This window comes from Neovison vison, chromosome 2, assembly GCF_020171115.1.
Source record: "Neovison vison isolate M4711 chromosome 2, ASM_NN_V1, whole genome shotgun sequence".
NCBI classification, from domain to species: domain Eukaryota; kingdom Metazoa; phylum Chordata; class Mammalia; order Carnivora; family Mustelidae; genus Neogale; species Neogale vison.
This window is the reverse complement of record NC_058092.1, coordinates 164,006,163-164,033,543: the sequence shown is the minus strand read 5'-3', so window position 1 is coordinate 164,033,543 and position 27,381 is coordinate 164,006,163. Positions and strand designations below refer to the sequence as shown.

Sequence of the window (27,381 nt, the reverse complement as noted above, 5' to 3'; positions counted from 1 at the left end):
AGTGAAGTACTTATTTAAAATCTTTTAAGTATGCATATATTTTCTGGCTTAGTTAAAAAAAAAATCATTGCTTCCTTAATTTTGAAAAATTCCTTTTCTTCAATTCCGAGACAAACTCTGCTTGGTAGAGATGTTATTTTCTTATTGTATTACTGGATTCCATTTTGTTAACATTTTAATTAAATTCCCTATTCACAAGAACTGATAACTGACAAATATCTTCCTTTTTATTAGTATCATGTCTAAAAGATACATCCAGTTCTTTTTGCTTTTTTTTTTCTTTTTTTAAAAGATCATATTTATTTTACAGAGAGATTGAGATCACAACTAGGCAGAGAGGTGGGGAAAGCAGTGTCCCTGCTGAGGATAGAGCCCCATGCGGGGCTGGATCCCAGGACCCTGAAATCATGGCCTGAGCTGAAGGCAGAGGCTTAACCCACTGAGCCACCCAGGCGTCCCAACTTCTTCCTTCTTTTGTTGAAGTTTCTACTTTAAATCTTAGAATAATAATGAAAAATGACCACCTATGTACCATTTGCTTTATTTGACAATTTCACATTTTTCCACATTTATCTTGTGTTTGCGAAAACATTTTAAAATAAATATTTCAGGGACGCCTGGGTGGCTCAGTTGGTTGGGCGACTGCCTTCGGCTCAGGTCATGATCCTGGAGTTCCGGGATCGAGTCCCGCATCGGGCTCCCAGCTCCACAGGGAGTCTGCTTCTCCCTCTGACCTCCTCGCTCATGTTCTCTCTCACTCTCTCTCAAATAAATACAATCTTTAAATAAATAAATAAATAAATAAATAAATAAATAAATATTTCACTCAATACTTAAGTATGTGTCTCCAAAACTAAGTACATTCTTTAATAGCGCACATCTATAATCAAACTCCCCTAATGTCCACAAAAGTCTTTCAAAGAGTTTGGGAGTTGGGGGGCGGGGTTCGTTTTTTTTGTTTGTTTGTTTGTTTTACCAAACCAGGATGCACTAAAAGACCACAAATTACATTAGTAGTTCTTATACGTAGGGCCTAACCTCCGGGGGTGGAGTAGGCCGCGGTCCCTGAAAACGCCAGAAGGACAGACCTGCCACAGCAAGACAGGTTTATTTACACATTTATTTAAAGAAGTGGACGCGAAGGATTATGGTAGAGGTAGTCTTGAGATTGTTTGCTTACCCAGCAGAACTTGCTCCCTGGCTGCGGACAGTGCTGCGCACGCGCAGCTTCGCCATCTTCCTGGTGCCCCTTTTGCGCCAACGGGTTTAATGAAGCCCGAAATCCCGTTACCAGATTTCCCAGTAATGCTCAAGGTCCTGGTTGCCCACCTTCCTAAGAGCAGAGGTTTGAGCGTTGGCCGGGTGGGAAACGGCGGTGGCCCTCGTGGGGAGGAGGCCCGGGACCCCGCCCCGGGGCCCCTACGGCGGGCGGGGGCTTTCAGGTGCGGACCAGAGGTTTGAGTTAGTTAATCCTCAGCTGTGAGCGAGTGGTCCTGTCCATACGCCCCAGGATGGGGCACGTGCGCATGCGTGAGGGTGCGCTCTGGCTGCGTGGGGGTGCCCCGTGACTTAGAGTCCGGCTAGGCTTTCAGCACCACAGCAAGTGCCCTGGACCTGGTCTCCTTTGACTTTGGCGTCAGTGGCTCTCATTTCTGGGGATAGTAAGTTTCGAGAGATGCAGATTTGGGCTGCTGGGTGAGGGCTCCAATATGAATTTGTCCTCTGCTCTTTTTTTTTAAAGGCTTTATTAGAGCTGGAGCCGGGAAAGGGGCGGTGGGAGAAGCGCACTCCCTGCAGAGTGGGGAGCCTGACGAGGGGCTGGATTCCAGGACTGACATCATGACCTGAGCTGAAGTCAGACGCTTAACGAACTGAGCCACCCAAGCGCCCCTGTCCTCTAATCCTACATCCTGATTTCCAAGGAACCGATGGGCCCCTGTCGGGTTAAGGAACTGTAACACCAGAAACAGAATTCTCATCCTGAAGAGAGCCCTAGAGACGCTGGATCTCTCTCCAGAGTTCCAGAATGGAGACAGTCCCAGAAAGGGATAGAACCTAGAACTGCAGGGCATAGCATGGCAGTTCTTTATTTTCCTGTTGCGGTGTCGCTGTAACTGAACTAACCTGAGTTAGCTACTTGGCGAGTCACAGGTAGAAACTATGCAGTTGTTATGCAAAGGAAAATTTGCAGCAAATAAGGAGATCATGAGGAATAACTTAAGAAAACCATAACTCCCTGAGATGGTGGATGGGTTCCTTTTATTTAGAGAGGGAATGAATATTTAGAAAGGGGATCCTTGTCATCGTATGTAGAGCAGGTATAAAGTTGTTTCTTAAGGAAACATGCCAGTACATAAATACTATGTACATCGTATTTATACTATAAATAAATTAGATTCTATGTTATGTTAGTGGTGCATGTGCTCTTTGAGCAGAGATTTTAGTATTGTGATGAGGTAAAAGTGGTGGTCATTCTAGAGGTCACTGCATGGTCCTACCTGCGCAGGTGAGAGTCAGGGTTAAGTTAAGCTCAAACTGGTCTGGATGAGCTAGACCTGGTCCTGGCAGTAGTTGTTGCTTGAGGGGTGATTTCAGTTTCCATTTGCCTGATTTGAGAGAGAAGCTGGAAAGAAGAGGATAAGAAACAATGTGGGGCAGAGGGCATTGAGTACAAGCAGGTGGGCAGTAAAAGTCAGGTCTTGGGGTCTAGCAGGTGACAAATCCACCCTCTAGTTTTATTCTCCTGCTCATTCTTCAGGTGCACAGGGCAAAGGTCCATCTTCTATAGTTGCTTCCTGCTGGGCATGGGGGTGGTCATTGAAATTGTTAGCAGAGCAGAATTTTCCCTCAGGTTTTGATGTGTCTGTGGGTCACCAGGTTTAACCCTTTAACCCTAAGCTGCTCCTATCTTTGTGTTACTACCAGCTGTAATTCTTGGTCCCCGGGCATTCGTAGAGAATTTTATCGGTCAGTCAATGATGCAAAGTCTAAACGGCAGTCTGGGAGCAGCAGGATTATTAGTGGCCTCAGGAAGGGGAGAAACCATGGAGTATTGGGGAACACTATTTTAATAGCCTGCAGACCTCATCAGGAGAATTTTCCTTTTTGGTTGAAAGTATGTAGCCAGGCTGTCTGCTTGAAGATTTTTAAAATATCTGTTTCCACTTCACTTGAAGTATTAATCCAGGTACAGAATGAGCTCCTCCTCCTTCTGCCAATAAGTACTGTAGGACTAATCATCGTCTAGCGCTATGTTGGCTAAAGAGTTTAGGGACATTACTAAGTTTTCGAGGGCATATCCTGTGTTTTTAGCTAAGGTTCCTATGACATCAGTTAATTTCCTTGCAGTGACTTTATAACCTATAGAACTTCTCCAAGAGGCATCTATTCCCAACAGCCAATCCAACACCAGCCAGAATTAGTTCTGAGGCTCTTTTTATCCAACGGGAAGATCGAGTATGGGTTTTTGGTGGAGCTAGCTAGCCCCGCATTACCATTTCTTTCTTTCTTTCTTTCTTTTTTTTTTTTTAAGATTTTATTTATTTATTTGACAGAGAGAGATCACAAGCAGGCAGAGGGGCAGGCAGAGAGGAGGAAGCAGGCTCCCTGCTGAGCAGAGAGCCCGATGAGGGACTCGATCCCAGGACCCCGAGATCATGACCTGAGCCGAAGGCAGCGGCTTAACCCACTGAGCCACCCAGGCACCCCTACCATTTTTCTCTTGAGGGAGTCTTCACTGTCCTCTTGAAATAATAAACCCAGGGGCACGTGGGTGGCTCATTCACTTAAGAGGTGGGCTTTTGATTGCCTCTCAGGTCATGATCTTAGGGTTGTGGGAGCAAGCTTAGGCTCCTGTTAGGCTCATGCTTATCAAAAGTTAGGCTCATGCGTATCAAAAGTCTGCTTGAGATTCTCTCCCTTTCCCTCTGCCCCTCCTCCTCTTCACTTGTGCGTTCTCTCTTCCTTTAAAATTAAATAGATAAAGTCTTGGAAAAAAATAATAAATCCCAAGTATTATACAGTTTCCTTAGAAATTAGGCCTTTTCCTTGAGATTTTATATATCCTGTCTGCCAGGAAATTTTAACATGGATAAGGTATTTTGGTCAGAAACCTCGTGGGTGGGAGTAGCTATCAAAGTACCATCTACATACCATAATACAGTGCTATTTTTCTAAACTTAATTCTCTTAAATCTCATCCCAGAATTTCCCCAGAGATGATGGGGGAAGTTTTTGAAACTCTGAGGTAAAACAGTCCAGCAGTACTGTTGTGTTTGGTGGGAGAGAGGATCTTCCCACTCAAGCAGATAGTAGTACTTGGAATTCAGGATCTAGTGGGATGCAGAAAAAGGTATCCTTTTGCTCTTACACAATGTAATATTTATTATTACTCAGTAAGTTGGTCAGTAGAGTAAAGGGATTGGGTATTACAGATTGAATGTTTCAAGCAGCTTCATTAATAGCTCTGAGGCCTTGAACAAATCTGTATTCCTCACTTCCCAGCTTTTTAATAGGTAAAATTGGGGTGTTACATGAGATCTACATGACCTAATCAACCCCTATTTTAAGAGCCTGTTAATTACTGGGTGGATCCTTTGTATAGCATCTGGGGCTAACAGTCTGTTTCAATTTCACTTTTACACATGTGTTGTTAATGGCATGCCCCCACCTGCCCTCACACCCGGACTTTCGGGTTGACTTGCTTATGATATTTTGGGGGGAATTTTCTCTTTTTTAAGATATGTTGTGATAATGACATGAGTTCAGTTCCTTGGTACCTTGGTACCTTGGTACCTAGGAACTTGAATTTCTAATTTGTCCTATTCTGAACCTACTGTGGACCCCAATTTGTCCAAAGTATCTCATCCTAAAAGAATATGAGACATTCTGGCACATATCAGAGAGAGTGTTTTAAGAGCTTTGATCCTATTTCACAAGTCAAAGGATCCAGAAACCTTTTCATGTCTTTTTTCCCTGAGATTCCTTTCATATTACAATTTTTGTTAGAAAGGCTACCCTTCTGGGTGTTGAGTACAGAGAAAGTAACTCCAGTATCAAGTCAAAACTCAAACAACTTTCCTCCCACTGTCCAGGTTACTCAGGGCTTCTTGTGGGAGATAAGAATCTATGGTCCAAGACCAGTTGGGGAGCCTTGTGGCCCTATCCTCTCATCTTAAGTGAGTGACAGCTGAATGATTGCACTTTGCCCTTCTTTCTGATCCAGGAGTGGTTTGGGCAGTCCTGTTTCCAGTGCTCTTCCTGGTTACAAGGTGCACATTGATTGGACCCCAACTTTGTTGGTGGTCTCTTGGTCCCATAGAGGGGGCTTGGGGCACTCACTCATGGGTATCATCTTTTCTTCTCCCAGGTTACTTCACATAGGCTGGAGAGCTCCCACTGAAAGAGCAACTTGCCTTCTCATCTTCTGGTCTTCTTTTACATCCTGCATCACATCCAGTTATGGAACACCTTGAAAGCTAGTTCTGGAAGCTGAGCAAGGTTAGTATCCACACTTATGCCAATTTTGGAGTCTCCTTTGACTGTCCAGAACAGTTTGAGATATGAAATAGGTTATTAAGGGCCATTCAATTACCCTGAACCTCAGGGTCCCAGTTTGTATTTTGTCTTAGGCAATTTTGTAGCCTTTGCAAAAAGGCTGATGGATTCTCATCTGTCCTTTGTTGAATGTCCCATGATTTGGACCAGGAGATCTACTTACCTCCTTCATAGTTTTTAAAAGAAGCTCTCAATAATGGCCAAAATGTTCTCTCTCATTGTGGGAGTTGGGATCCCCCTCAGGGTCAGTTCTTAGCACTGCCTCATTTGGTCTCTGAGAACTTGATCCTGGCTGAATTTTTTTTATCAGCTTCCTGTCTGGCGTCTGCTAACACAGTAAACTTTTCTTCTGCCATTAAGAGAGTGGTGAGCAAAGCTTGCATATCTTCCCAGATGGGTTGTGAGTAGAAAAGGTATCCTCTATTAAATGTATAAATCAATCAGGTCAGCCCATAATAACCCTTTAGTGTGTGTCTTACAGTTATATAGGTCTGAGATCAAAAATGGGACATGCACATTAACGAGACACCCATCTCAATGGCAACATTCCCATCCTTGACTTAAAATAGGTCCCTAATCTGGTAGTGCTATCTGACAAGGGAGGATAAAAGGGTGCTGGAGACATCTGAGAAGGCTTTGGGAGTGTTTGCAAAGGATTAGAGCCTGGTAGTCATGAAGCTGGGATAGCTGAGGCCCAAGTAGCAGAGAAATAAGGCAGAGGCTTATTACAATCCAGTGGTTTGGAGGAGGAGGAGGAGATGGAGATGGAGACAAAGATTACCTGACCCCAAGAGTACAGGATGCATTTTTAGGGTTTTCAGTTCTACCTTCATTTCACAAATTTTTTTTTTTTTTTAAGAATTTTATTTATTTATCTGACAGATCACAAGTAGGCAGAGAGAGAGAGAGAGGAAGGGAAGCAGGTTCCCCGCCGAGCAGAGAGCCCGATGTGGGGCCCGATCCCAGGACCTTGAGATCATGACCTGAGCCGAAGGCATCGGCTAAACCCACTGAGCCACCCAGGTGCCCCTCATTTCACAAATCTTAAACTTCCTTTGCAACCCCTCGTTTTGATATAATGCCATAAAGCACTGACCATATGGAATCTCTTCCCATTTTTCTTTCTCTTTTACAAAATAAGCTCAACTGTAGTGTCATAGTAAAATTTAAAGTCCCATTTTCTGGCCACTTCTCTTCATCCTCTAGAGTCTATTATTGTGGCCACCCTGTGTTAAGGAGGAAAGTCATCTGTTTTAGGTTTAAAGGAAGGTAGTCAAATACTTTCCATTTCTGGAGGCTACAGCCCAATGGAGGCTTTCCTTCAGGGTGGAATTGTCCCTCCCATAATCTGGAATTCCTTCTTAGGGTCTCCTCTCACCCTCTCTCAAGGTAACTTCCAGTGTTATTGGTGACACAGGTGCGGTACAGCCTTACCCACAATACGTATGAGACTCGTTTGACTTAAAACCAAGCCCACAAGGAGAGTGGGTTAATGCTAAGGTAATCCAAGTGGGTCTGGGTAGCCGTGCCTTGAGGAGCAGTGGCGTGGTGCATAGGCTGCGCCTCTTCCAGCCCCTCAACGTCCACCTATTCCTGAAGGATTTACTTGGGGAATGGCTCAGGGAGAACCTGGTTTAGATTCAGTAAGTCAAAGCACACCTCTCTTAAGAGGAAAAACAAACCAGGAACAGTGTCAGATGTCCCCAACAAATGTTAACAGGTCAAACAGATAAGATGGAGATATCCTTCACCCTTGCTGATTCCAGACTAGTCTCCCTTGGGCCACTTCCCATCTGCCAGGCTAAAGCATTCAGCCTCTGAATGTTCTCCTTTGCCACCAGGGATTTCTGGACTTGACTGTAAAGAGCATTTAATCCCCTGCAATGTTGATCAGAGAGGCCCTGTTCTTAATTGACTGTCGACCTGCCAGGCTTTGAGACAACTCAAAGAAAATACTCTTAGAGAGTAGTGCCATAGGATTGGTACCATTTAGTTCTGTGGAGAGATTCTCAGCAAGAGGCTTGGGGTGGCCACAGTCTCTTTAAGGGAGCCACAACACCTGTCCAGCAAAACAAGCCCCAAGAAAGGAGAGCCCCCCCCGCCAAGAATTCCATCCCCCAGTCCTGGCTAATTGGATGGGTTAGCCCAGAAGGACTGCTGGTTCTCACTGCTCTGTCCTTTGAAAACCAGGTAACCAGAGGGCAGAACCTCAGAGGGAGAACAGTCCCATCTGGGTTGCCAAATCTGTGAGCAAATTGCGCACTACGTCAGGTGGGGTTGTTGCACAAAGTCAAATTTATTTGAAGCAAGTAAGGGGATTGTGGGGAACTTCCAAAGCCCTGACTCTCCTATCAAGGGTGGATGGTTCTTTTGTTTGGGGTTAGTATGAATATTTAGATAGGGAAACCTTGTCATTATATGTAGAGGTGAACATAAGGTCAAGCTTATGTCTTAAGAAAACTTGCTTATACGTAGAGTGTGTATTAATAAGTGAGACTGGTGCTCCTTTTTGGGCAGAGATTTTAGTATTACAATGAGGTAGAGTGACTGTTGGTCATTCCAGAGGTTGCTCCATGGTGCATCTGCACAGGTGAGAGTAGGAGGTTAAGCTCCAACTGGTCTGGATGGTCTGGGCTGGCTGGAGGTTTCGTCAGGGCAGTGGCCTGAAGGGTGGTTTCAGTTTCAGTTTGTCTAAGTTAAGAGATAAGCCAGAAAGAAGAGCTACAGGACAAATGTGACAGAGGTGGGTACAAGCAGGCTGTGGAGGTCAGGTTTTGGGATCTAGTTGGAGACACCACCACATCAGACCCCTAACTGCCATGTTTAACCCTTTATATTTAATGTTATTACAGACTTGGTTATATTTATGCCCACCATTTTGCTATACTTTTCCTTGTGTATTTCATGTCTTTTTTGTTCTTTTGTTTGTCCCTTTACTGCCTTCTTTTGTATTAAGTGGATATTCTTTAGATTTTCCTTTGATGAATTTAAGTAAATTGTTTTAGAACAGCTTCTAGATTTATAGACTTAAGATCAGTATAATGCAGAGATTCTGTTAGAGGCAATTAGCCGGGTTCTAACAGGAAGTTGGGAGGCCATCCACAAAGAAGTCATAGGCAGCTATGGGGAAAGTTGGGGGCCTGAGCTGGAATCACTCCAAAACAAAGCTACAAGAAAGCTGGATTCAATCAAGATAGGTCCGTGAAGGTGGGTGCCGTGACAGGAGACTCCTGACCAAATAAGGAGAGGAAAACCTTGCTTCTAAGAAATCCCCACCCCACATAATGAATATTCTACTCCCTAGTTAACAACTGTCATTCATAAAAGAGAAACCCAGACTCCCAACACCCACACTTCTTGAGCACGCTCGCTCTCTCTTGTTCTCAAATCTTGAGAATGTAGTTTCACTTTAAAATAATAAACTTCCCCTCTTTGTTGTGTCTGGCCTTGAGTTCTTCTTCGTGGCTGAGACCAGGAACTTTGAGGACATCTTTGGGATGGGCGTGGTTGAAGCCCCCCAGCCCAGAGTCTTCTCTAACCCTAACCCTAACCCTAACCAGTTCACCCAGTGACAACTCCCTAGACGCTACATTAATTTCCTCTATTTTTAACATTTAAAAGTAGTATGGTATGTTTGTCCCAATTAATGAACCAGTATAGTGCATACATTTTCCTATTTCCTCAGTTTTTCTGTAATGTTCTTTTTTCTGTTCTGGGTTCCTTTCTAGGATACTGCATTACATTTAGTAGCTGTTTGCTTAAGCTCCTCGTGGCTATGATCATACTCAAAACTCATGACTTCCTAAGTAATTTCCTTCTTTTCCCTGGATTCTGTGTTCTTGAGACTCTTTATCTCTCAGTATGGTAAAAATCCTATATAATGGTATGCTATTGCGCACTTCTCCCCAGCTGTGCTCGGTGACGTTATTTTGGTTGTATGGAATTGGTCATGGCAGGAGTATTTATGCATCTGAAATTGGCAACTAAAAGTTGAGGGTTTTGGGGGGGGATTTGGGGTAGCTTTTTATTTTGTTTTGGGGGGGGTTTGGTTGTGGGTTTTTTTTTTTTTTTTTTTTTTTGGTATTTTTTTGAGAGGCTGCTCATAAGTATTTGAGTCGATTGGTATTATGTCTATGTGTCCATTCACTCTCTTTTTACGAACGAACAGGACATTTTACCTGCTGGTATGAAGAGTATCTGTAGGCAAGGAGCTGGAGGGGAGGCAGGATCGTTTATGACTCATCTCTGTTCTATTATTTCTCAGTTGTATCTTCACACGTCTTCATGCTTCTTTAAGAAAAGCAGAAAATGAACAAACCCCAGGTGAGTGGTTTTTTGTTTTTTAGTTCCTACTTTGTTTTACATTAGCTCTTATGAATAAGATATAACCTTTAAAATGTAAATGTGGAAATAGATAAATGTCAACTTTGGGAGAAATATGGAGTAGCAGGTTAGTAGCAGGGCTGAGGGGCTGTTGTGGTGATGACCTTCAAGTACTTAATGTTGAAGTTGTCAGTGCTGAGCTATATATACATTTGTATCTGATAGCGATAGCAAACATTATTATAGGAAGTGCAATGAAAGTGAGAATAACCCATAATGATTTTTTTAAAAGATTTTATTTATTTGACAGAGACACAGTGAGAGAGGGAACACAAGCAGGGGAGTGGGAGAGGGAGAAGCAGGCTTCCTGCTGAGTAGGGAGCCCAACATGGGACTCAGTCCCAGGACTCTGGGATCATGACCTGAACTGAAGGCAGATGCTTGACAACTGAGCCTCCCAGGCTCCCCAAATGATAATGATTCTTAATGAGACAGAAAGATTTTCCTGAAATTGTGAGGTGGCATGTTCTACAGATGTTACTTAGGTTTAGTTCAGGGATGGTTTGTTTAGGACTTCTATATTCTTTTCAGTTATCTTCTTCTATTGATTACTGAGAGAAATATTGAAGTGTCCAACTGTATTAATTTTTTTAAAAGATTTTATTTATTTATTTGACAGACAGAGATTACAGGTAGGCAAAGAGGCAGGCAAAGAGTGGGGGCAGGGGGGAAGCAGGCTCCCTGCTAAGTAGAGAACCTGATGCTGGGCTTGATCCCAGGACCCTGAGATCATGACCTGAGCTGAAGGCAGAGGCTTAACCCACTGAGCCACCCAGGTGTCCCATCCAACTGTATTAATTTTTGTCTGTTTTCCCTTTCAGTCCTATCAGTTTTTACCTCTTATATTTTGAAGCTGCTTTGTTAGGTACATGTACATTTAATTTTATCTTGGAAAATTGATCATTTGTCATTAATATAATGTGAATTAAATGTACCTATTTATCTTCAGTAATATCTCCTAATACATAGTCTGTTTTGTCTTATATTAATGCTGCAACTCCAGCTTTCTTTGAATTATTGTTTGTGTTATATTTTCTTATCCTTTTTCTTTTAACTTATATATTTTTATAATTAAAGTGAATTTCTTATAGGCAGTATATAATTGGTTCTGTTTTTTAACCCCCTCTGATGATCTGTCTGGTTTGATTAGAACACTGTATTTAAAAAGTGGTTATTGAGGGATGCCTGGGTGGCTCAGTTGGTTGGACGACTGCCTTTGGCTCGGGTCTTGATCCCGGAGTCCCGGGATGGAGTCCCGGGATCGAGTCCCACATCGGGCTTCCAGCTCCGCAGAGAGTCTGCTTCTCCTTCTCTGACCTTCTCCTCGCTCATGCTCTCTCTCACTCTCTCTCAAATAAATAAATAAAATTTAAAAAAAAAATTGGTTATTGATATGGTGATTAAAATACTCCATTTTGCTAGCTATTTTTCTATTTGTTCTATTCTTTCTATCTTTTTTCTTTTGAATTTGTTTTCTGTTACTCCGTTTTATCATTGCTATTGTCTTTTTTGTTTTTTTTGTTTTTTTTTTTTGCTATTGTCTTTTTTGATTTGAAGATTTTATTTATTTGACAGAGAGTTGCACGCACACAGGCATGGAGAACAGCAGGCAGAGGAAGAAGCAGGCTCCCTAATGAGCAGAGAGCCCGATGTGGGGCTTGATCCCAAGACTCTGGGATCATGACCTAAACCTGAGCTGAAGGCAGACGCTTAATCACCTGAGCCACCTAGGCATTCCTTGACTTATTATTTATACCTTCCTTTTTACTTTTTTTTTTTTTTAAGATTTTATTTATTTATTTGTCAGGGATAGAGGGAGAGAGAGTGAGCGAGCACAGGCAGACAGAGAGGCAGGCAGAGGCAGAGGGAGAAGCAGGCTCCCTGCAGAGCAAGGAGCCCGATGTGGGACTCGATCCCAGGACCCTGGGATCATGACCTGAGCCGAAGGCAGCCGCTTAACCAACTGAGCCACCCAGGCGTCCCCCTTTTTACTTTTAAAATAGTTAGAGAATGGCTTATAATAGCTATTTTTAATTAATCAGAGCCTCCCTTCAAATATTAAACCACATGATGTTATAGTATAACAACCTTATAGCAGTATATTCCCAATTCTTCTTTCCTGTCCTTTGTGTTCTTGCACCATACATTTTACTTTAACACGTGCTATATACACATAATACAATACTACTCTTTATGCTTTAGACAGTTATCTTTTAGAATAAGGATTGGCAACTTGAAGCCCGTGGGTGAAATTCAGCTCCCTATCTGCTTTTACAAATTAAGTTTCCTGGGAACACAGCCTCATGCTTTCTTCTATGTATTGTCTGGGACTACCTTCACAATACAGTGTTTACTATCTAGTTCATTACAGAAAAAAATTTCTAACCTTTGCTTTAGAACACTTAAAAATTGGGACGGGAGGAATTACCTTAAATTTTCCTTTTTTATTCTATTTCTATTACTCTTCATTTTTATGTGTAGATTCAAGTTTCATTGGCACCATATTCCTTTAATATTTTTTTTTTAAAGATTTTATTTATTTATTTGACAGAGAGAGATCACAAGTAGACGGAGAGGCAGGCAGAGAGAGAGAGGAGGAAGCAGGCTCCCTGCTGAGCAGAGAGCCCAATGCGGGACTCGATCCCAGGACCCTGAGATCATGACCTGAGCCGAAGGCAGCGGCTTAACCCACAGAGCCACCCAGGCGCCCCTCCTTTAATATTTCTTGCAGAGTAGTTCTGCTGATAAAGAATTGCTTAAATTTTTATTTTTCTGGGAAGGCAATATTTCTTCTTCTTTTTTTTTTTTAAGATTTTATTTATGTATTTGACAGAGAGTGAGAGTACGAGCAAGGGGAAGAGCAGAGGGAGAGGGAGAAGCAGGCTCCCTGCTAAGCAGGGAGCCGGGCATGGAGCTTGATCCCAGGACCTCAAGATCATGACCTGAGCCGAAAGCAGATGCTTAACTGACTGAGCCACCAACACGCCCCTGTTTCTTCATTTTTGAAGATGTTTTCAATAAATAATTCTTGGTTGAAGTTATTTTATTTGTAGGGGGGTGTTTTTATTTTTATTTTTTAGTTTTGAAATCTTTTTAACTTTTAATATAGTATTGTTGACATATTAAATTAGTTTTAGATGAGAAACAGAGTGACCTATTATATAACATGAAATGCTCATCATTGTAAGTAAATTACAGTATTTTTGAGTATATTTCTTAGGCTGTACTTTTCATCCTCATGACTTATTTATGTTACAGTTGGGAAATTTGTACTTCTTAATCTGCTTCACTAATCTCTCCCATTTCCCCTCCCCTGTACTCTTTGCAACCACCAGTTAGTTCTGTGTTTATGGGTCTGTTTCTCTCTATTGTTATGAGTCTGTTTCTCTCTCTCTCTTTTTTTTTTAATATTTTATTTATTTATTTGACAGACAGGGATCACAAGTAGGCAGAGAGGCAGATAGATAGAGTAGGGGGGAAGCAGGCTCCCCAACGAGCAGAGAGCCCGATGTGGGGCTCAAACTCAGGACCCTGGGATCATGACCTGAGCCGAAGGCAGAGGTTTTAACCCACTGAGCCACCCAGGCGCCCCAAGTCTGTTTCTCTATTGCTGTTGTTCGCTCATTTGTTTTATTTTTCAGATTCTAAATGTAAGTGAAGCATAAATGAAATTATATGGATTTGTCTTTGTCTGGTTTCACTTAACATAATACCCTCTAGGTTTATCCATGTCACAAATGGCAAGCTCTAGTTCTTTTTCATGGCTGAATAATATTCCATTCGACCTTATCCATTTTTATCCATTAATCTCTATCTTTATCCATTAGTCTATCAGTGGACACTACTGCTGCTACCATATCTGGGCTATTGTAAATAAATATAGGGATGCATATATCTTTGAATTAGTATTTTTGTTTTCTTTGTATGAATACCCAGTGTGGAATTACTGGTTCATATTAATATATTAATTTTGGGGGAACCATCCATACTGTTTATCTTAGTGGGAGCAACACCTACTTTTCCACATTCTGCCCACTTTTTAATTGGGTTATTTGGGTTCGGGTTTTTTTTTTATGTTTGTGTGAATGCTTTATATATTTTGGATATTAACCCCTTCTCAGACATGTTATTGCAGATATTTTCTCCCATTCATTAGATTTCCTTTTCATCTTGTTGATGGTTTCGTTCATTGTGTGGAAGCTTTTCAGTTTGATATATTCCTGTTTATTTTTGCCTTTGTTTCCTTTGTACCAGGAAACTGATTCAGAAAAGTATTATAGAGGTTGATATCCAAGAGATTACTACCTGTATTTTCTTTTCAGAGTTTTATGGTTTCAAATTTTACATTTAGGTCTTAAATCTATTTTGAGATTATTTTTGTCTGTAGTGTAAGAAAGTGGCCCAATTTCATGCTTATGCATGTAGCTGTCCAATTTTCCCAGCACCATTTGTTGAAGAGAATGTCTTTTTTCTCCATTGTATATTCTTGCCTCCATTGTCATTGATTAATTGTTGTTCTCTCTCCCTCTCTTTATTTGTATATGTATTTTTTTTCTGGACTCACAGTTCTGTTCCATTGACCTATGTATGTATTTCTGAGACAGTATCATACTGTTTTCATTGTTGTAATTTTGTAGTATTTCTGGAAATTTAGGATTGTGATACCTCAATCTTTGTTCTTCTTTCACAGTATTGTTTTGGCTATTTGAGGTCTTTCATGGTTCCATATGAATTTTAAGATGTTTTTGTTCCAGTTCTGAAATACTCTTGGTATTTTGATAGGGATTGCAGATCTGTAGACTTCAATCTATAGATTGCTTTGTATAATATGGACATTTTAATTTTAACAATACTGCTTCTCCCAGTCTATGAGGATAGTATATCTTTCAATTTATTTGTGTTGCCTTCAGTTTCTTTCATTAACGTCTTAAATTTTTAGAATACTACTCTTTTACATTTTAAGTTAAATTTATTTCTAGGTGGGGCACCTGGGTGGCTCAGTGGGTTGGGCCGCTGCCTTCGGCTCGGGTCATGATCTCAGGGTCCTGGGATCGAGTCCCGCATCGGGCTCTCTGCTCAGCAGGGAGCCTGCTTCCTCCTCTCTCTCTCTGCCTGCCTCTCTGCCTACTTGTGATCCCTCTCTCTGCCAAATAAATAAAATCTTAAAAAAAAATTTATTTCTAGGTATTTTACTCTCTTTGAAACAGTTGTAAACAGTATTTTAAAAATGTCTTTTTCTGCTCTTTTTTATTAGGGTATAGAAACAGAACAGATTTCTGTATATCAATTTTGTATCCTACAGCTTTACTGAATTCATTTATTAGGCCTAATATTTTTTTGGTGGAGTCTTCAGTTTTTTTCTCTATTTAGTATGATATCATTTGAAATACAGTTTTACTTGGACCTTATCAACTCAGATGTCTTTTCTTTCTTTTTCTTGTCTGATTGCCATGGCTAAGGATGCCGGTACTATGTTGAATAAAAGTGGTTAAGAGTGGATATCCTTGTATGTTCCTGATCTTGGGGAACAGGTTTCAGCTTTTTACCATTGAATATGACATTGATTGATTTGTGTATATTGAACCATTCTTCCATTGCTGGAATAAATCCCACTTGATCCTGGCGAATTTTTTTTTTAATGTATGTTGGATTTGTTTGGCTAATATTTTGTTGAGGATTTTTGCATCTATCTTCCTGAGGGATATTGGTATATAATTTTCTTTTGTACTGACTTTGGGTTTCCTGTGAGAGCAATGTTGACTTCATAGGATAAGTTAAGAAACATTCCTTCCTCTTCTGTGTTCTGAAATAGTTTTAAAATGATAGGTATTAACTCTTTAAATCCTTGGTAGAATTCACCTGCGAAACCATCTGGTCCTAGACATTTTTTTGTTGTTGGGAGTTTTCTTATTACCAGTTCAATTTTATTTCTAGTAATAGTGTTTTATTCCCCAGATTTTTCTATTTCTTCATGATTCAGTCTCAGAAGAGACTATATATTCTAGGAATTTATCCATATTTTTCTAGATTATCTATTTTTTTCTAGTTTTCCAATGAAATTTTTTTTATCGTAATCTCTTAACAGTCCTTTGTACTTATATGGTATTAACTTTAACTCATCCTCTGTCATTTCTAATTTTATATGTTTGTGTCCTCTCACTTTTTTTCTTGATTAATCTGGCTAGTTTTATCAATTTTGTTTATCTTCTTGGAAGGCCAGCCCTTAGCCTCATTGATTTTTTTCTTTGTTCTTTCTTTTGTCATCTCTGTTTCATTTATTTCTTTCTGATCTCTAGTATTTCCTTCTCTCTTTCTTTTTAGATTTATTTATTTATTTATTTTAGAGAGAGTGCAAAGGGGGAGGGAGGTGCAGAGGGACACAGAGAGAGAGAATCTGAAGTAGACTTCTTGCTGAATGCAGAACGCAACACAGGGCTCACTACCTGAGCTGCAATCAAGACTCAGATGCTTAACTGACTGAACCACTCAGGAATCTCTATTATTTATTTCTTTGTGCTAACTTTGGGTTTTGTTTTTGTTTTTCTAGTTCCTTTTGGTGTAAGTTTAGATCATGTATTTGAGTTATTTCTTGTTTTTGATGTAGGTCTTGAGCACTGTAAATTTCCTTTAGTGCTGCTCTTGTTCCATCTCTAAGACTGTTGTGTTTTCATTTTCTTTTCACTTCTCTCCAGTTATTTCTTTTTTTTTTTTTTTTAAATATTTATTTATTTATTTATTTGGCAGAGAGATCACAAGTAGGCAAAGAGGCAGGCAGAGAGAGAGAGAGGAGGAAGCAGGCTCCCTGCTGAGCAGAGAGCCCGATGCGGGACTCGATCCCAGGACCCTGAGATCATGACCTGAGCCGAAGGCAGCGGCTTAACCCACTGAGCCACCCAGGTGCCCTCTCCAGTTATTTCTTGATTTTCTCTTTGATTTCTTCATTGACGCATTCCTTTTTGAGGAACATGTTATTTCGGTTTAGATTTAGATTGGCACATATTTGTATTTCTTTTAGTTATTTTCTTGTAATTGATTTCTAGTTTTGCTCCATTGTGGTTGTTCTTCATCTCTTACTGTATTCTCATTTCTAGATGTCCATTTGGTTCTCTTTGCTGAAATTATCCATTTGATTTTGCATGTCCTATACTTTTTGAGTTTAAACATACATTAGAGTCTTTAACATAAAGTTAAAATTACTTAAAATCCCGTTAGATAGTTTCAACATCTATGTAATATCTATTTCTGATGGTTACTTTATATCTTTGTAGTATTTTATTAGTTTCTTTCCTTTTCTTATGCTTTGTAATTGTTTGTTGAAGTGTATATGTCTTGGGTCAGACTCTAAACTGGGATAACTAGATTTTATTGCCAGAAATGGCAATTCCCTATGAGGCCTTTAGTCCACAGGTTCAAGTTTAACTAGTTAGGAGTTGGGCAGAATTTGAGAATAATTTTCTGTTACTACTCTCAGGGCAGAATAGGCTTTCACTTTCTGAAGAGTTACCTTGTGTTTAGGATACAGGTTCGTTTACCAGATTGCTCAGTTCATTTGAGTTTTAAGGGTTCTCCTTGTTGTGTATCTCAGGGAGAGTCTCTTTACATGCTTTTATTTATCTGTCTTTCTGTCAGCAATATTCCATTAGTCCTTTTGTTATTCCAAGCTTGTTAGCTTGGTGGTGAGAAGTTATGGGCAGAATATGTTCTCTTACTCCAATATGGCCTTAGTGTTAAGTCTTCCCTGGGTCCTTGGGTCATGGGGATGTGGCCTTCTTGATTCTCTTGGCCCCTACCACCCATCAAGCTATAGTTACTGACTCAGTGCATAACCCTGCTCTTCCCCAGGAATAGAGTAGGTGCCCAGTGGGGTTCACAGAGAAGAAGCCTGTAAATGGGCATCTGGGTAGCATGGTCAGTTGAGCATTCTACTCTTGGTTTTGGCTCAGGTCTTAATCTCAGGGTCAGGACATTGGGCCTTGCAAGGAGCTCTGCTCAGTGTAGAATGTGCTTGAGACTCATTCTCCCCCTACCCCTCCTCTCCTCTCTAAAATAAATCAGTAAACTTTAAAAAAAAAAAAAAAGAAAGAAAGAAAGAAAGAAAAGGAAAAAAGCGCTTGTAAAAAGGTGCAAGTCTCCTCCATGTCTGTGGTCCGAAGTGGTTTCTCATTGTTGTGTCAGCTCACACTCTGTTTTCATTAATTAAATTCCCTCTATTCTGGTTGACTTCTTACCTGTGGTCCAACTCAGGTAGGCAAAAATAGACATTTTCTCTCTCCCTGTGTGTATTGTGTCTTCCTAGATTTGGGGTATGTGGGTGCTTTGTAATCATGCCTCCCCTGTAAGGGAAAAAAATTGTGAATTTGAAATTAGTCTGACTCATTTTCATTGTAGGAGAAAAAGTGATTTTCTTCTTTGCTTTATGCATCCTGGAGCAGAAGCAAAGTCAACCCACGTGTTTTTAATGCCTTCAGTTTATGTTGTGTTGCCTCATAGTCATAAAGACCATTTATCCATCACATTTCAGGCCCTACAGCTTTAACTCTAATGAAGCACAAGTTGTGATACAAAATAGTTACTTTTTTTCTTTTCTGACTCTAATATACATTTTACATTTTCTTTCCTTTGCTTTTTTATGTATGCTAATATGTTCTAGTAATACCTCATTTTTAGTTTTGCAGTGTGTTGTGTTTGTGTAGTATTTAACTTTCTAGAGAATAAGAACAGTGTTTTATTCTTGTTAATATTCACATTTCAAGGCTTAGAGCATTAATAAACTAAAATAAGCATAATTTTTACTTTTACTTTGCTTTTCTTTTTTACTTATACAAAATCTAATACAAGGTAATGTATGCAGTAGGCATATTTTAACATCAGTTCTCAACAGTGAACCTGGGAAGAATTTGTTTCCATATTTCTTTCCTGTGCCACCCCAGTTCTGATACTTCAGACTGAACAGAAATATGCTCTTCCAGGGGTCACTGTCATTTGGAGATGTGACTGTGGACTTCTCCCAGGAAGAGTGGCAGCACCTGGACCCTGCTCAGAGGACCCTGTACAGGGATGTGATGCTGGAGAACTACCACAACTTTGTCTCAGTGGGTAAGCAGTTTTCATGTCAAATTTTGTATAACATGCACTTCATTTCTTAGATACCAAAATGTTTGGTCTATTATAGTTTATGTGGTTGAGACTTTTGCTTCAGGATCTGCGGTTGTTAATCTCTTTTGAGCACAAGGAAGAATTTTTGTATGCGCACATCCCATAAATGTTTAAATAAGCCTCATCAAGGTGCAGCTCCAGAAAGTCTGTCTTCTCTCTCCTTTAGAATTGCTATTAAAAAGAAGAAGAAGAAGAAGAATTGCTGTAGCCCATGTCCAAATTCTGTGTCATTTTTCCTTTTACAGGGTATCCCATTAAAAAGCCAGATGTGATCTTCAAGTTGGAAGAAGGAAAGGAGCCATGGATATTAGAGGAAGAATTTCTATACCAGAACTACCCAGGTGAGTTAGTGAGTACCAGAAAGGTTAGTGAGGAAGCGAGGGGAAATTATAATCTAGGCAGTCAGTTTAGGAGTTAGACATTATTTAAAATGTTTTCTAAGAATCTCTTCCTAGTGGCACCTACTTTAAAAGTAAAGAAATGTAACATATGTATTATATATAATATATATACATATATATATGTGCTAAAATTGGAAAAGAAAAGGGTAATGCTACAGAGGAATGTAAACTGGTTTTCTGATTATTCAAAGCTAGGGGTCCAAGGATATCATTTATGCAGATAAGCAAGTAATACTGGCTTTATTGTGTTTAATAGCACAAAGGTAAAACTAAGAAAAGTGAGAAAATCTACTAAAATTTGTTTCTTGAGGAGAAGGGAGGAAACACTGTTTTCAGTTTTACATGTTGTATTGTAGTACTTGGTACTATTTTTTAAAATTACCTATAAATTAATAAGATTACAAATTCATATTTATCAGATTAACAAAATTATAGCCTTAATTTTATAGTCATATTTCTGTTGGTACCTTAAGAAAATGGGGAAAAGACCTGTTTTAGTGTTTAAAAAACATTTGCAAACAAATGGAAGTATATGATGCTAAAAGGAAACCCTCGGTAAATCCTAGGAAGTAGGAAATAAAACATTCCCTAGTTATAGTCTGATAAAAGTAGAGGTTGGTTAAAAATAAATAAATAAACAAACATACATGAGAAACTTGTTCTTTTATATTTTTTTATTTTTGAGTATTTTTTCTTTGTAAATTTCTGATAGTTTTCATGTTCTTGCTTTATGTCGGTATCAGTAAGAACTATATTCCCTTATACTTTTATTTTGTCCCATTCCTAATCGTAGTTGGTGAGAATTCTTTTGTTGTTGATGGTGGTGTTTTTGTGCTTTTGTTTGCCTAGAACATCTATTTTTTTCAGTAGCGTGACAAAATAAATCTGTGCTCCTCCTGTTTATTTCATGAAATTTAAATTAATGTACCTTTTATTGACGACTATATTCTGACCTTATTTGGCTGCTCCAGTTTTATTTTTAGGTTGCTTATACTCATGCTAAACATCATTTGATCCACTCGCATTAAATGTCACTTAGGCATCCTGTGTGCTTTCCCATATCACACCTTTCTTCATTGTGTGCTTTCCTTGACTAGATACTAAATGCATTAATAAATGAAAATTACTCAGAACATTGTTTAGTATATAAGTAAAACTCTATTTTTCCTCTTATTATATTGAATGTTCTTACAGTAAAAGTTAAGTGTAACTGCTTCCAAGAAGGAAGAGACTTTGAATGTTTGAGCCAGTGTAATGTCTTCTTTCTCTCAATGCTCAGCATGTAGTGGGTCTTTCAGAAGAAACAAAAGTAAATGATCTGTTACCTGATAATACCTGAGGTATGATCTAACAAAGAGAACAGCAATCGTGTTATTCTAATTTTGGCATATAATCTGAAATGAACATTTGATTAACATGATCAAGGAAAGGAAAAATTTCATATTCTGAAAACATTGTGAAGGATCTCTGATTACTTACCTGAACCTATAGTTCCTGATTCATCAGGTATAAAATGGCATAGTGTCTAAAGATTTGTGTTTGAAAAATCTTTCTAGGTAATGCTGATACACATAGCTGGTTGAAGTCTATTGATTTCAAATTACTCAGATTTTTTAAAAAATCAGACTTAACAACACCTGTTATGAGCAGTGATTATAAAGTATGGTCTGCAGACCTACCGCATGTTTTTGTAAATAAAATGGTTTTGCAACACAACCATATTCCTTCGTTTACATATGGGCTTTTGCCAGTTTCATGCTCTAATCGTAGAGTTTGATATTGTGATAGACGGGTATGGCCTGCAAGACCTAGAAGGTGTACTGTTTTGCCTTTCAAGGAAAAGTTTGCCATCCTTTGGGCTGAAGAATGAGAATAAAATTGCGTGAAACACTTTAAATTCAGCATTTAATTAAGAAAAAATTGTCATTCTCTCAAATCTAAGAAGCCATAGATTGTAACTAGATCATTATGTGATGAACTACTAAGTAAAAAATGTCTTGCTCATTATAGTGTGACCTGCTGAGCACAGATCTGTGATCAATTATAAGAGGCATTTTAGAAAGTTAAATATGTGTATATTATATTGGATGATTTTAGATTTTAGAATGTTAAATATGTGTATATTCAAGAAATACAGTATATTACAAAGCAGTGCTATTTATGACTGTTAGGAAGAGCTCATCTACATTGGAACTACTTTTAGATTTAGAACGAATATAAGTTTGAAAGTTTTACAAGTATGAAGATTTGAAAAGGCATTCTTGAAGGGTTGGAATAATGGTATTATTATGTCATTTTCCTAGATAGTAGTTAGCCTATACCCTAGCTGTGGCTCTGAGTGAGAGAACATACTTTGACTTTATAGTCAAGAATGAATAATTTAATAAGACAAAGAACTGACTAAACTGGCAGAAAGGATGTTGATTGAGGAGTTGTAGGATGGCAGCTTAAAGATGTGATGTGGATTTAGTTGGTGTAAATTGTGTTTGCTAGAATGATGACTTGTAACAGTCATCATGTGGTACTTGGGTCAGGCCAGTGGTTTTTTAGATTGGGATAGAATTTGTTGCAGTGGGTAGCAAACGTGGACAATATTTTTTAAATGGTAAATCAATATAAATGTTACTCATTTCCTGAGATTTGTTTGGAAACATATGATCCTTAAGTTTTGATAATAAACAGAAACCCGAAATGTGCAAGTGTGAGATGTGAAAGATAAAGGAAAATTAAATATTAGTATTTTGGCATAGGCAATGCTATTTTAAGGAAAAAATAATTGAACATAGGTTCACCTGTTGAGTGGCTACAGTAGAGCAATATGAGTTTATCAAAGCCAAAATAGGGAGATACATTGAATCTATGTATCATTGAATCTATTACTACTTTTGTCATTATTTTGTATTTCATTTTGGGACATTGGCATTCCTTTTGGGAGGGGAATTTGAGTACAGTCTGATGACTCCTTGAACATAAGGCCTTTGGTGCTTTCAGAAATTTATCTTGCTATTGTGTGGGAGGGAAATTTAACTGGAAGCATGAGAACTTGTTTGGGTATTACTAAAACAATACAGGTTGGAACATATTAGACCTACTCTGTCTCCTTAATGTCACATTTTCCTCCATGAACATCTTTTCCTACTCATTTTTCTTGTTATTCCAATTACTTTTCATTAGCTCAGTTGGACCCATCTTATTTCCTGTGATTTTTCTCCTACCTGAATCTTTCACTTCTGTAGAATCTTCAATCCTCTCTTCACTGCTTCTTGAATTTAAATCTACATTTTTGGGGTGCCTGGGTGGCTCACTGGGTTAAAGCCTCTGCTTTCGGCTCAGGTCATGATCCCAGGGTGCTGGGATCGAGCCCTACATCGGACTCTCGCCAGTGGGGAGCCTGCTTCCTCCTCTCTCTCTCTCTCTTCCTGCCTCTCTGCCTACTTGTGATCTCTGTCTGTCAAATAAATAAATAAAATCTTTAAAAAATCTACATTTTTGTCCATTTTGAATGTCTTACTTGTAAAGTGCTAAATAATTATATGTCTGCATGTTAATAGCTTTTCTTCCTTTTTCCACATGTTTTCTCAAACTAGGTGGGGAAAGAGGCACTTTGACCCTGAGACACTACTGAAACCAAAGTCAAATATATAAAAACACATTTGTATGTTAATCCAGTTCCATTCGAACTGTAAAATTCTTACGGTTTGTAATATTTCAATATTTTCATTTCTAGAAGACAGCAGAGCTTATTACGTAGCAGAGAGAATCCAGAAAAACCAAGACAAATACTTGCCACAAGTTTTATTCAACAACAAAAAAATGACCTCAGAGAAAGTATATGCTTTAAGGAAATCATCTAATAAAAGTACAGATTTTATTCCTTCAAGAAAAATACCCTGTAAACATGACTTACATGGAATGAATTTGAAAAATATTTTAGTATCAATTGGTAGTAATAGATATTCTTCAGGGAGAAAGCCTCACATGTTAAATGTGTATGAGCAGTTACTTGATATAAAGCAGGAAAAACCTCATACGCAAGAGAGTTCTCATGAAAATAATCAATATGAGAAAGCCCTTGGTCATAAGAATGGTATTATTCAGCATGTAAATACACAGTCTTCAGAGAAGACTTTAAAATATGATGGTGGAAAATCCTTAGGAAAAAAGACCACAATAATTCCATACAGGCAAATTGACACAGGAGAGAAACTCTGTGAATATAATGGACATGGAGAAACCTGTGAGAGGTCATCTCTCTTGGAATGTCATGGAGTTTCCTTTGAAATGAAACAATGCAAAGGCAATCAAATTGAAAATAATTTCAGCAGGATGTCACATGTTACTCAAGTTCAGAAAAAAAAGAGATGTGAGGGTCTATTCAAATGTAGTGAATGTGGGAAAACATTCAACTACAAGTCAAACCTCACAGTGCATCAGAAAACACATATGGGAGAGAAACCCCATGAATTTAATTCATGTGGGAAAGCGAGTCATAAGTCACACCTCACAGACCATCAGTTAGCACATATAGGGGAGAAACTTTATAAGTGTATTAAGTGTGGGAAGTCCTTTTGCAAGAAGTCATCTCTTACTCAACATGAGGAAACATACACAGGGAGGAAACCCCATGAATGCAATGATTGTGGAAAAACTTTCTGCAAGAAGTCAGCCTTCACTCAACATCAGAGAACTCATACAGGAGAGAAGCAATTCCAACATAATGAATGCAGTAAGACCTTCCATCGACAGTCAGACATTAAGGTACATCAGAGAATTTACACAGGAGAGAAACGCTTCCAATGTAATGAATGTGGCAAGACTTTCCATTGGCAGTCAGACATTAAGCTACATCAGAGAATTCATACAGGAGAGAAACCCTTTCAGTGTAGCAAATGTGGTAAAACTTTCTATCGGCAGGCAGATGTTAATGCACATCAGAGAATTCACACGGGAGAGAAACGCTTTCAATGTAATGAATGTGGTAAGACTTTTTATTGGCAATCAGACGTTCATGCACATCAAAGAACTCACACAGGAGAAAAACCCTTTCGGTGTAATGAATGTGGTAAATCTTTCCATCGGCAGTCGGATGTTAATGTTCATCAGAGAACTCACACAGGAGAGAGACGCTTTCAATGTAAGGAATGTGGTAAAACTTTCTATCGTCAGTCAGACGTTAATGCACATCAGAGGATTCACACAGGACAGAAACCCTTTCAATGTAATGAATGTGGTAAAACTTTCTATCGTCAGTCAGACGTTAATGTGCATCAGAGAACTCACACAGGAGAGAAACGCTTTCGATGTAATGAATGTGGTAAAACTTTCTATCGGCAGTCAGAAGTTAATGTTCATCAGAGAACTCACACAGGAGAGAAGCCCTTTCAATGTAATGAGTGTGGTAAAACTTTTTATCGGCAGTCAGATGTTAACGCACATCAGAGAATTCACACAGGAGAGAAACCTTATAAATGTAATGAATGTGGGAAATCCTTTTATGAGAAATCATCCCTCACTCGACATGAGAGAACTCACACAGGGGAGAAGCCCTATGAATGTAATGAATGTAGGAGAACCTTCTGCCAGAAGTCAGCCCTCACTCAACATCAGAGAACTCACACAGGAGATAGACCCTTTCGGTGTAATGTATGTGGTAAAACTTACCGTCATCTGTCAGCCATTAATGTACATCAGAGAACTCACACAGGAGAGAAGCCCTTTCAGTGTCATGAATGTGAGAAATCATTTCTTACAAAGTCGACTCTTATTAATCATCAGAGAACTCACACAGGAGAAAAACCCTTTGAATGTAACGAGTGTGGGAAGAGTTTTCGTCATAAATCTACCCTCACTACCCATCTGAGAATTCACTCAGGAGAGAAACCTTATAAATGCTGTGAATGTGGAAAAACTTTCGGCCGGAAATCAGCCCTTACTAATCATCAAGGAATTCACCTAGGGTAGAAACTCTGTAGCAAAACTTGCTGGGTTTTTCCTCATTACCGCCCCCTTTTTTTTGTGGTTACCTACTAGTCAAGATTTTCTGGATTTCCATTCATATGAGGCCATGTGACCTCTGGCATAAATTCCAAGCCTTTAAAGGACCTTGTTTGAAAGTTTTCCTACTTCTATTTTTCTTTCCGTATCAAAGGGTATTGGGATCATCCTCAGGGTACTTGGGAGCTAATCATTAGAGATTATAGATTCACAGGTTTGAAGAAACCAGGGTCCTGGGCAGAGTTCTGCCTTCTCTAACATCACTTGTAAGTCTTCTCATGAACCAGAAATAAATTTCAGATTTGTTCAGACCTTACACGTTTAGGGCTTTTTGTTGTCATAGTATATCCTAGCCATCTCTTATTTCATATACCCTGTGAATCTAATGAAGGCATGAGAAACACTCTGTGTCAGAGAATTCATTAGGGGGAAATTGCTCTCAGTATTCTGCATCTTAATAAACTTTGATGAACAAGTCAAGCATTTTGTAAATCAGTTTACAAATTGAGACACCCTAAAATGAAATGAATGTAGGAGAATTTTCACAACCTGCTTCTGATTGGCCATCATATAATTGAGAATAGAAGCTAATAACTTGGAAAACACTTCAAAATTTATTTATCAGAGAATGCGTAACAAAGGAAAATTGTCAGTTTAGGAAGTGAGGAAAACATCCTTGTCTAGAAATAATATTATTCTAGAAGCAATACTTCTAATTGCTTAGAAGTATTGCGATCTACTTAGAAGTAGAGCAATACTCTAATACATCCAATTTGGATGCAATACTAAATAATCTTATTAACAATCTACCATGGGATATTTATTTGACCACAATGGTCAACATGTGGCTTTGAGACTGCACAAGTGGATTGAGACATCAAAGTAACAGTACTAAGTGTGTATGTGACTAAAATAGCAGCACTTTGTAAACATCAGCACTAAGTGTATATATGAATAAAGTAATAGCACTAAGTATATATGTGAATAATATATGTAAACAAAGTAACAGCACTAAGTGTCTCTGTGAATAAAGTAACAGCATTATGTGTTTAGGTGAATAATAAGCCTCTGAGCTTAATCAGGCTTAAACATATGAGTGTGCCCTTCAGTGCCTACATTCTGTATGCTTGGTTTTTGTTTTAGGTTCCCAAATAGTTATAGTAGGAACAATGCACTCCTACCTAAGGAATTTTTGTGACATACACTGTGTTTTCTCACACCAACTGGTATTGTCCCATCACATACTTTTACCACAGTATGTATTTTTTAAAGAAACATTGAACGCGTGAAATACTACATGTTGTGTATGTTTTCTGCTTTCTGGTGGCACATGTAAATCAGTACAGGCATTGTTAACAAATCGTTCTTTTAGTAAATAAGCCAAATAATGACTGATAAAATCAAGATTTACTTGATGTATACAGGGATTCAGTACAAATTTAAAATACACACCTGAAATTTTCAACATTAATCTTGAACGTTAGGTACTTATTATACTGTACAGATTGAAAGCAGTGCCCACTGAAGAAAATTTCTCCACTTTATATTTGTGTTATGTCCAAAGAATACTTATATAAGTTTTAAGAGTGAAGTTCAAATTTTATGTGAGCAAAGAACTGTCTGCATTTGTATTTAGTGTGGTAGAATGACATGTTTCCTCCTACAGTTATACATGGTCTTTTCAGACAAGCCGTTCTGTGTGTCACTTACTATTTGAGTGACCTATGTAGTGATTTAATCTCTGCCTCAATTTCCTCATCTACAAAATGGAGATAATATTATCTACCTCACAGATACTGTACGGTTAGGGTCAGAGTTTTCTGTTATTAAGAGCTAAAGGCATTTATGTTTAGAACTTGAACATTAGAAATAAAATGGTCTGTCATCCTGCA

The 27,381-nt window shown here is 38.9% G+C and overlaps 1 protein-coding gene across 7 annotated transcripts; it reads left to right on the top strand.

Annotated features, from left to right (window-relative positions):
* The first annotated feature begins 1,280 nt into the window (after positions 1-1,280).
* Positions 1,281-27,381, top strand: LOC122900640 (zinc finger protein 84-like). 7 transcript variants are annotated; one of them, XM_044239433.1, is made up of 6 exons: positions 1,281-1,314; positions 5,368-5,498; positions 9,820-9,878; positions 18,908-19,034; positions 19,340-19,435; positions 23,223-27,381. In XM_044239433.1, the coding sequence occupies exons 3-6, from the start codon at positions 9,864-9,866 to the stop codon at positions 25,454-25,456; spliced, it is 2,472 nt and encodes an 823-aa protein (XP_044095368.1). In that variant the 5' UTR covers positions 1,281-1,314; positions 5,368-5,498; positions 9,820-9,863; the 3' UTR covers positions 25,457-27,381. The 7 variants fall into 7 exon arrangements, with proteins under 7 accessions (XP_044095368.1, XP_044095367.1, XP_044095369.1 ...); XM_044239432.1 differs by having other exon boundaries at positions 1,284-1,345; XM_044239434.1 differs by lacking the exon at positions 1,281-1,314 and adding an exon at positions 1,413-1,442.

Bases quoted from the DNA above. Each gene is read 5' to 3' on its own strand.
- LOC122900640 (XM_044239433.1), top strand. The intron at 19,035-19,339 runs GTAAGCAGTTTT...TTCCTTTTACAG, and splicing joins CCACAACTTTGTCTCAGTGG to GGTATCCCATTAAAAAGCCA. The intron at 19,436-23,222 runs GTGAGTTAGTGA...TTTCATTTCTAG, and splicing joins TCTATACCAGAACTACCCAG to AAGACAGCAGAGCTTATTAC.